The sequence below is a fragment of the Eptesicus fuscus genome, chromosome 7 (assembly GCF_027574615.1).
Source record: "Eptesicus fuscus isolate TK198812 chromosome 7, DD_ASM_mEF_20220401, whole genome shotgun sequence".
NCBI lineage: Eukaryota > Metazoa > Chordata > Mammalia > Chiroptera > Vespertilionidae > Eptesicus > Eptesicus fuscus.
In genome coordinates, this window is record NC_072479.1 from 17,710,994 (window position 1) to 17,720,780 (window position 9,787).

Here is a 9,787-nt window from a genome sequence, read left to right on the forward strand (position 1 = left end):
TTCTGTGGGAGGCCCCCCCCCCCCCCCCCCCCCCCGCCCCGGCCTGCAGGAGCCTTCATTAGAGTGCACATTACTTTGTGCTTAAGCACATTCACAACCTGCTTGCTGGGAATCAGAAAGGCACGGCCACTCCTTCCAGGCAGCAGGAAATGAAAAAATGTGTACAATTTCTCATTTGCTTTCAAAATAGTCCCTGTCTTGTGTCTGGAGCAGGACACCTTAGCAGTGAGCCTAAAGGACCATTCCCTCTGAGAGGCTTAAAGCTTAGGGCCCCTGAAAAAGTATGAAAAATGTTACCATTTATGTGCTGGGGCTCCATGGGTTTTCGCAGATGCCCACAGGGGTTTAAACGCCCCATGAAAAGGTTCAGGCTCCTTTTTGGCTGGTACAGACCGGGCCCAGACCATCAATTCCCAAGAGAAGGGCCATGTTGTGGGCTCAGGCTCAGAGGCAGAGCGGGACTGGAAGCCAGGTGTCTGGGTGTGCCGACCCCTGGTTCAGCTTGCTTCCTACCTCAGCACACGGACTACAGTCCTGTGCATGTGTGTGTGAGCGTGAGGGAGAGGACACTCATGCATCTGAATTTAAATCCCAATTTTCACTTTGGGACTTGGATGTAAATCTGTTAGGTCTTAAGTCCAGGAGGGGATGCAATTTATTGAACAGAGTTTGGAAGCTGCTAAGATAAATAAACCGTGTTTCTTCTTCTCAGGTTTGTGAAAACACATCCTCTGGGGACTTAGAAACCCCCTTGGAAAGTATTAGCATCTTCTCCCTGCTGCAGAGCCAAACACACAGATAATTGTATTTTTAAAGATACTTGACCTTCTGGGCAAGGAAATAACGTACTCACATGGCAACTAACCAATAACCCCGCACTATTACCTTAATTATTTCTAAACAAGGAACAACTTCAGTTCCATGAGTTATAGAGGGAGGACATTACAGAAACAGTCTTGGCATCAGGACATTGCAGATGCTGCCCACAGTGGCTCCCTAACCATGTACTAATTACATCATCAGCATGAACATCACTACCCATTGTTTCTTTGGGAAGCCGTCTATATGTTCCAGGATTTAAAGAAACAGACGGAACATTTGGAATCAGTCCACTCCCATATGTTGGCTGGAGAGACCCAGAGGGTGAATGTCATTTCTCTGCTCTCACGGAGCAAGGCTGAGAAGAGCTGTGACTCAAACACTTATCTCTGGCCCCAGCTCCCACCTCCTGGGTTTGGGGGGACTGCAGACTCACAGTGCTGCTGGCAGTCATGATCTCAGAGCTCCCACTGCCTCTGGTTGTAACCAAGGCCAACAACATGAGGACATCGGGAGCTAATGAGTTTATGGAGCTTTGGAGATGTAAAGAGCTCTAAAAGGAGGCCTTGTTATTGCTGATGGTGATGATAATGTGTAATATTTATATACCACTTTGGCTGCTAATTTCCAAAATGAGAAGGGATGAATTTAAAGGCCCAGGCAGCTCTTCGGGTAGGAACTGTTCTTGGCAACTCAGAGGGAATCTTTACCTCTGGCTGCCGCATGCCTCTGGTGCCTCTGGTCCTTGAATTCGTTCTAAGATGGTGCACAGCAACCCAGCCTTTGGATGGTGTGGCTCACACCCTGCCAAGGACACACAGGACACTGGGCAAGCTGTGGGAGAGCTGGGGGTCATTGCTTTACAGGTTCACAAGGTCAACCAGTTTAGCTTTATTGAACTGATCATGAGGAAGCTTCCCCACCTCCACCCCCACCAGTTTTGAGGCCAAATCTCCTTGGGTTTGAATCTCAGCTCTGCTGTTTGTTAGCTGTGGGATCTGGGGAAGGTCTTTAACCTCTCTGTGCCTCAACATCCACAACTGTAAAATGGGGATAATAGCACTGATTTCATAGGGTTGTGATTATTATAGGAGATAATGTATGTTAAAACCTCACAAAATGTCCAGCACATAGTAGGCCATCAGTAGGTCTTAAATCCTCTTACATTCTTATAAATGCTGCACATGCTATGTTACTAGAGGGCAGGCAATTGGGGCAAAGTACCCTGTGGGAATCTGTTCTTCTTGGGGTGAGGGGGTCGATGGTTGGAGAACAGAATTCACCCATCAGTTATGAGGTGAAGGTCAGCAGCACAGCTTTCCTACTTCCCAGGCACGTATGATGTTTACTTACATTATGTCAGGCTAGTTCAGAAGTTGTACTTAAACCCCTGTGTTTAGCAATAGTTACCTTCTATAAATTAACACACTAAAGATAAACATATATGTAGTAATGAAGAGTCGAAAGCTAAAATTTTTATTATTGGTAACTCTTATTAGAGAAGAGTTCATGACTGTTGGTGGTGGTGCTATTCTAGACCTGAGTCCTGCAGCTCATTTCAGCTCCCAGGGCCTCGGCTGAGTGTAAAATAACAGTGAAGGTGCCAGGCCTCTGGTCCCCTCGCCAACTTTCCCCTTTGCGCCTGCTTTCTCCACCAGCCCATCTGTGAGTTTGCTGGCAATGAGCAGGTTTAGGTTTGAAAGGCCAAGCCTCGGAGTACTGTTCTCACACTTGAAGTGCAGCAGAATCCTGGAATGTTTGTTAAAATACAGATGCTGCCCAGCTGGCGTGACTCAGTGGTTGAGCGTCTACCTATGAACCAGGTAAACCAGAAGGTCCCGGTTTGATTCCTGGTCAGGGCACATGCCAGGTTTTGGGCTCGATCCCCAGTAGGAGGTGTGCAGGAGGCAGTGGATCAATTAGCAGGTGGGGATGGGCCTGAGATCTGTATTTCTAACCAGCTGGGGGTGGTTGAACCTGCAGGACCTCACTCAGAGAACTACTGCTTTAGGGCAGTGCTTCTCAACCTTAGCTGCCCTGGGTCCACTGGGGGTGGGGCTCAGGCTGCACCCCAGGCGAATTCAATCGGGCTGTAGAGGGTGGCACCAGAGAGAGACTGTGGCTTGAGGCTGAGCTTCCCTCTGGCCACTGTGCCCTGTTCAGTGCCGTGGGGTTGCTGAGCTCTCATCATCAACAACCACAGGCTGACCCTGGTGGATTAGGGCTCAGCCCACTTTCTATAAAGGACTAGATGGCAAATATTTCAGGCTTGCAGCCCATGTGGTCTCTGCTGCATATTCTTTTTTCTTTATTTGTTTCAACCTTTTACATGTGTAATATTAGCTCGCAAGTCACAGAAAAACAGTTGTTGAACCCCTGGAGAATAGCCAGTCATGAATTATCAAATTTAATGATGAAAATAGCTATCCACAATTAGCATTATTTAAATGACTAAAACTAAGGTAGGATGTAGATTACTTTAGAGGAATTAAAGTAATTGTGGCTTCTTCTAACAGTTTTCCTTCATACATTAAAAAACGACGAGGGCCGTCCTCCCACCCCCTTTCCGAGCCCACGGTACTGGAACAGCAGGTCCTCAAACAGCGTTTCCCTCAATGTTCGTTATGAAGTTGACGAGACGCCATAGGAACTTCACTCCTGTTTGTAACAATTAGCCGGTGGTCACACTGATTTCACTATGAGTCATTTCGCTCACAGTCTCGGAACCTACCGAGGACTTGCTGTACTTGTTTCCTAATATTTGCTTGAAACTGAGGAGTTAAAGCCCTTAGTATCTGCTCAGTGTGATCAGAAAGTGGTAGCTGCCTTCTGAAGGGCCTCGGTGGGTTAATGCCCTGCGGAGGGCATCCCGGTGGGCACGGGTGCGAGAGAGGGAGAGGCACAGTGTGTGTGCCCCTGTTCCGGGCTGCCTCGTTTATTTGCGTTCAGGATGCCCCAGGAGCACAGAATCCCATTTAAAACGGTAAGTGATAGAAAGCAGAAAGCGGACAGCAAACAGTGACTTCACTATCAGTGACATGGTCTTTGATCAATTTTTTTTTCAGCTGGAGAAACAACTTTTCATTTACATTAAAGTTTGGCTGACAAAAATTTTCAAAACATGAGGTCAGTGTTAGAAAAATAAAGAAGAATCCCTAAGTCAGGACAAGCCGAGAGCCACTGCTGATTACTCCCTCTACCATCAAAGAGGAGCAGGGAGCTACTTCAAAACAGACCGGGCGCCAGCAGAGCGATTTCCCTCACCATTTCCTGAACCCCTGAAACTGCCCCCATTCCTGAGTTCCCGGCCTTTACAGTACAGCTCCCTGAGCCTTGGAGAAGGGCTATCCGCATATCCAGGGGCAGTGAAAACAGGAGGGAGAAGCCGTTCAGATACAGCTGCATTCCTCCCCTAAGCTGTGCACTGGAAAGGCACCCCAAAAAGAAAAGGGGTGCCTGGCTGGCTTGGGGGCATAACCAGCAGGAGACCATGCACCCCTGACACCGACAGGGGAGACCTGTGTTTAGACACAATTGCACAGCGGTTACCACGGGCCAGGCCCCTTCCCACCATGAGCCCTTTTCCCAACTGTCCACTGTCGGCATCAGACGCTTCGGTGCTCCCTGCCCTCTCCTACGCTGCGCTTTCTAGGCCTGACTCAGGCTTCTGTACAGCCGGCTGGGAGTCACGGATCATTTCCTCTGTTTGCAGGATGAGGAACTGGGCTTCGTGAGGTCACGCGGGGGGAAGGGGCAGAGCCGGGCTCCAGGCTGGGCTGTGCCCTGGGCTGGCACTGGTTTTCCTCGCCGTCTCTGAGCACCAGCTGTGCTCCCATCTCTTCCTGGGAGTGAGTTTCACCTCTCAACAACAGGTGCTCCAGGTCGGGGACCGGGTCCTCATGTATTTCTGAGGCCTGAGGAGTCAGGCTCTTAGCAGGCAAGTGGTGACTCTGTGTAACACCCCTGCCCAGGTCTGCTCTGTGGTGTGCTGTCTTGTAAGTATAAGCGTCAGCCACAGCGGGCACATGTACAAGCAGTAGAGTTAGTGTCCAAAGGAATGAACGAGATTCTGATCTGTACCCGTCTCCTCTCTGCACTTCTCTCCAAAGGCCCCTCCTCACCAACCACCTAAACAACCCAGCGAGCCAGCCAGACCTCCTCCTCCGCCCGTGGGCATACTGCTACTATAGACATTATGTAACTAATAAATCGTGTGCTGTGCCATATAACTCTATATTATAGTACACACGGGATATACTAACTCCCATGGGTTTGGTAAAGGTGGTGGTAAATGCATGTTGGGCCCCAAACCCGGGTACAGTGCCGGACACAGGAGCCGCACCGCCGTCTGTAAATGTATTTATAGGAAGAGACACAGGACAGATGTTTCACATGGAGCTGACGTGGCTGCTGTAAATGTGGGTCAGGGCGAGCCATTGTGCTGCTGCCCTCAGAAGTCGCTCAGAGTGGAGGGCTCCTCTCCACTGCCAGCTACTCAGGAAAAACGATGCCGAGTGGACACCTCCTGGGCAGGAGGCACATCCGGGCAGTTTGCCTGGGAACACACCCAAGGGAGGGCGATGACAGACATCACCCTGCATAGGCAGCTCCGGTCCATCAGCGTGTGGCTTAGCCACTTTGTGGATATTCAGTGTGTCCTCTCGGTCTGGTGCTTGTCTCACCCGGGCTCCAGAGTTTCCCACATGGCTATACTGTGTGCAAAATAATTTTCACATTAACCTTGACCAAAAATCCAGGGAATTCCACCAGTTAAAAAACACACACCCATACGATGAATTCAGTGGCTGAGCAGAAAGGGTCTGTGGGATAACCACGTCCAGTCTGAATGGCTGCCTTTGGTCCTCCTTGAGGGCCCAGAGTGCATTACTATTATTTCAACTTGGCGTTGAAAAGGCCCCTCTGAGTCTTCTGATACAATGGTTTTCTAGTTTATAGTGGGAAGACGCTTTCATCAAAGGAAATCCTACCTGGAAGCCAACCCACAATTCAGATGAACCCTGAGCAGTTGGTGCCCCAGGGCCGGGCCTATAGGGCTTGCTCCTTCCTCAGAAGCTCCTAGGAGCACAATTTGAAAACCTTGCAGCCATTCCCCCGTACTAAGTTATTCCCTCACTTGCTAACCCAACCTTTCTCGAGTACCTACTGTGTGCTGGGTGCTGGTGAGCCAGCAGGTAACAGGAGAGGGAGGGCCTCTCTGCAGAAGCGCACAGTGCGGTGCAGTGGGCAGACAGGAGTTCAGATGGTGGTAAGTGCTGCGAAGCAAGTAGATCAGGCGCTGTGATTGGGCCAGGCGGTGGCTGCTTCAGACAGGGGATCAGGAATGGCTCTCTGGGGACCTGAGACATGAGCTGAGAGCAGAAGGACGACCTGGAAGGAGGCCTGATTCTGACCAGCGGGGAAGCGGCCTCGAAGAGGCGAGTGACTTTCCCAGGTCACACACAGGGAGGAGGCCGAGCTGGGACCTGACCCCGGGTCTCCAGGCTTCCTGCCAGGGCTCTTTCCTTTCACAATGTTTACCAAATAGCTGCTGCACTCACAGAAGTCGAGGTGACTGGTGACATCCAAGGGCTGACAAACCACCAACCACATCCTGGTGTTTGGGGCTGTCTGTCATGACTCTTGACCCCCTCCCGGCCCTCCTCAGCCGGTTACAGCTGGGGCTCTGAAACCCAGAAGACAGCGCCCTCAGCTGTCCTCCCTGACCCCTGGCCTGGTTGGGAAAGCGTCCTCCTCTCCTGTCTGCCCGGCTGCAAACTGGAAAATGCTCCTTGCTGCCTCCATTGTTGGCAGATGGCACAAGCGAGACGGAGGGTCTAAAGCCTCCCGGCTCACCTGGAGGATGGCTCCCTGGAAGTCATGCTGCTCCAGGGCTCTGACTCCAAGGCCACCCACGCCAGGTTGGGCCTGTGCCGCAGGGGCAGTCACACAAACCACCGCACCACCGGCCGGCCGCACGAGGGTCACGGTCAGAGTGCTTCGAGGCGGACATCCCCACGACGCTGGATATCACAGGGAGCCGCATGCAAATGGCTCCCTCTTTGACCCACAAACCAAACAGCTCCCGGCCCCCAAGTGCTGCCCACACCTCCCAGGTGGCACCTGGGGGCCCAGCACTCGCCCTTTGCCCCGAGAGCCTTCTGCTGTGACAGCACTTTCCAGGCGTCAGCTAATTGGCGCCTCAGGAGGCAGGAAGGGCAGCGGTTACTAGTTTTGCACTGGAAGCAACTGAGCCCCAGAGTGACCTGAGCAGGGAGCACCGCACTGACCAAGTAACAACCACTAACTTCTGATTCAGACCCAGGCCTCCGGACTCCACCTGCAGATCCTTTCCACTGGAATCCAGCTGCCCACAAGCTAAACACAGACCATCCGCTCTGGCCTAACACCACCTTCGTTCTCTTTACCCTCTGCCCTAGAGGATACAGAGGAGTTTTTCCAGAAGCTGCCTCTCCTCTCCAGCCACGCCTGCCTCACCACGCGTGCCAACCTGCCGGAGGCCTCTGGGCACCTACTCCTGCACACTCGGCCACTCTGACCCAGCTGAGATGTTCTCCTGTCCAACCCAACTGAGGCCTCCCCCCTTTTATATTTCCCAGCCTGTTTATGCATGTGAACACTGCACACATCACTGGTGAAAACAATACACTCTAGAACCTTCCACACCTTCCTTCTTTCCATACCGAACTAATCAACTACCCAGGCAGGCAAGCACAGTGGCAGGGTCTGCTGCACCATGTTCCCCAGTACAGCCCTGCGCCCATGGGACTGTGCACAGCCCTGCCCCGGCAGGCAGGTGCTGAGGGCGGCCCTGGACACACAGGAGGCGCACCAGCTGCTGGCATTTAGCAAACCCTGCTCTGCACGGGGAACAGAGCCAAGGACTGCAAAATTTTAGTTAGGATCACGCTGGACCTGTCCCCTCGCTCTTAAGAGCCAGCGACTGGAATTCAGGGTGGACAAAGAGAATGGCAATTTGAAGAGGAGCAGCCGTGCACTGAGCAAGCTGGGCAGCACAGGGCACTGACAGGCCCAGAGCTCTCCCAAGACCCGCGGGAAGGAATCAGGCGCACAGTTCTGGGCACAGATGCTGGGGACCCCGTACAGACACCAGTGCTTACACACATCCATCCTGAATGTCCCCAGGATTCCTGCCCCACTCCTAACCAGAAGTCAGCTTGCCCCTGCCCGCCAAGGCCCTCTAAGGTCCAGCTCTGGGGGTTGGGGGGAGAGCGGGGGGGACAAGACAGGGAAAGTGGGGCGCTTCCTCCTCGCGACCCGCGAGCCTCGCGGGGACGCCCTCCTCCCCGTGCGCCCCAGCCCCGCGGGCCCACCGGAGCCCGGTGCACTGCACTTACCGGCCATGGGGCACAGGGCTCGGTTCGCAGCCAGGGGAGTGGAGCCTGGAGGTGGAGCGGAGGCTCGGAGGGCCGCCCCCTGCCCGCCCGCCCGCTGCGCTCCTGACCTCCCACCCGGAGAGGGTCTGGGTGAAGGCGGTGCGCGCTCGCTGGAGCCCTTGGCCCTTCCGGCCGGCCCGCGCCTCTGCCCGCCCCGCCCCGCTTCCCGGCGCCCACCCTCCCCTCCGCGCCCCCTCTGTTCCCAGGCTCGCTCTCTCCCAGCCGCCGCGGGCTGGGCTCCCCAGAAGCCCTGTGCGGCAGCGTCTTTGTTTGGGACTTGGCCTTTCTTCAATTCACAGCACACAGAGCGAATTCAGCTGGAGTGAGGGGCAGCTGTGCGGTTGCCTGGGGGACTCTTGTTAGGAGGTGTTGGGATGGACTGGGGTCCTGCGGCTTCCAGATCGCCCATCTGCCCCTAGCCCCCTCCCCGCCCCAGGCTTCTCTCAGGCCTTGCTGCCCCCTAGGTCGGCTCTGGTGGAGCAGGAAATGAGCAGGGTCCTGGGAGAAGCTGGCCCGCGTGGGCTCCCCACTCTAGGGACTAGCATGTGTGATCACAGAGAGCCTTCCACCTCCCCTTCTTCCCCCACAGCCAGCGCAGGGAAGACTGCCATCACTGCCCTGTCCCTCGGAGAGTCCCGCTGACCATCAGCTTCACATTCCCTGGGCAGGCAGAACCCAGATCTCTTCCTAGACCGGGGGGACCAGGAAGACCAGGCAGAGAGCCCACCTGCCCTGGCGGAGGGCAGTGGCACAGCTGCCTGTGAAGGGCTCTGACCTAACAGCCGGCAGGCATGTGTTATTTCCCAGAGCAACAAAGGCCTGTGCTTGTCCAACCTTGTTCTTTTGAGACTTGACCGCAGTGAGCACGGTTACCCATTTACCCAGTTGCAGGGTCAGGGAAGCCAGGGGAGGCAGGGAGAGCTGACAGGCAAGGCATGGGAGCACCAGCCTTCTCAACACCCAGGCTGATGAGAAAGAATTAGCAGAGGGGACGTAAACTGGGGGTCTTGAAAGGAGATGATTGCAAGTGTCCCTGTGAGAGGAAGACCTGCAATGGGGAGGGGGTGACTATGGAAGGGGCAGCAGAAGGCGGTAGAAGGGAGGGTGGAGAGGGGGTCTCAAGGAGGAGGACTGTGGTGGTGGTGTGGGGGTGGGAGTCGGAGGAGGACCTGGAGCGATGTGAAGCTGAGAGAAGATGAGATGGGGGAGAGCGGAGACAAGGGAGAGAGGGCTGGGTTGAGGACAGAGCCGTGGTCTAAGCAGGCAAAGCAGCCAATGAAAGGAACTGAGACCATCCAGGAGGGTCAGCGCTATGCAGGGCACCAGCACTCCCGAGAAGAGGGTGTGTTCAATAGGGACCCACACTGCAGGGATACCAAAGAGGAGGGTCCTTGGGGACTTCTGAGAGAATTATTTTGGTGGCGGGAGTATGAGCCGATTGCTCCTCCTTGGGGACATCTGGACATGCAGGGATCCAAAGGCACATCCCTTTGCCTTTGCCTCCAGAGGCTCCTGAAGGGCTATTTTCCCAGTTCCAGAGCTTCCCAAGGAAT

General features: G+C 54.2%; 1 protein-coding gene across 1 annotated transcript in view; it reads right to left on the reverse strand.

The window, feature by feature from the left end:
- The window catches only part of TSPAN11 (tetraspanin 11), a 54,181-nt gene extending 45,884 nt beyond the window's left edge, over nucleotides 1–8,297 (reverse strand). Inside the window, exon 1 of the mRNA XM_008143739.3 lies at nucleotides 8,196–8,297. Within this exon, the coding sequence (XP_008141961.2) occupies nucleotides 8,196–8,202 (7 nt within the window). The 5' untranslated portion in view covers nucleotides 8,203–8,297. The remainder of the gene's footprint in view (nucleotides 1–8,195) is intronic.
- Nucleotides 8,298–9,787: the final 1,490 nt, after the last annotated feature.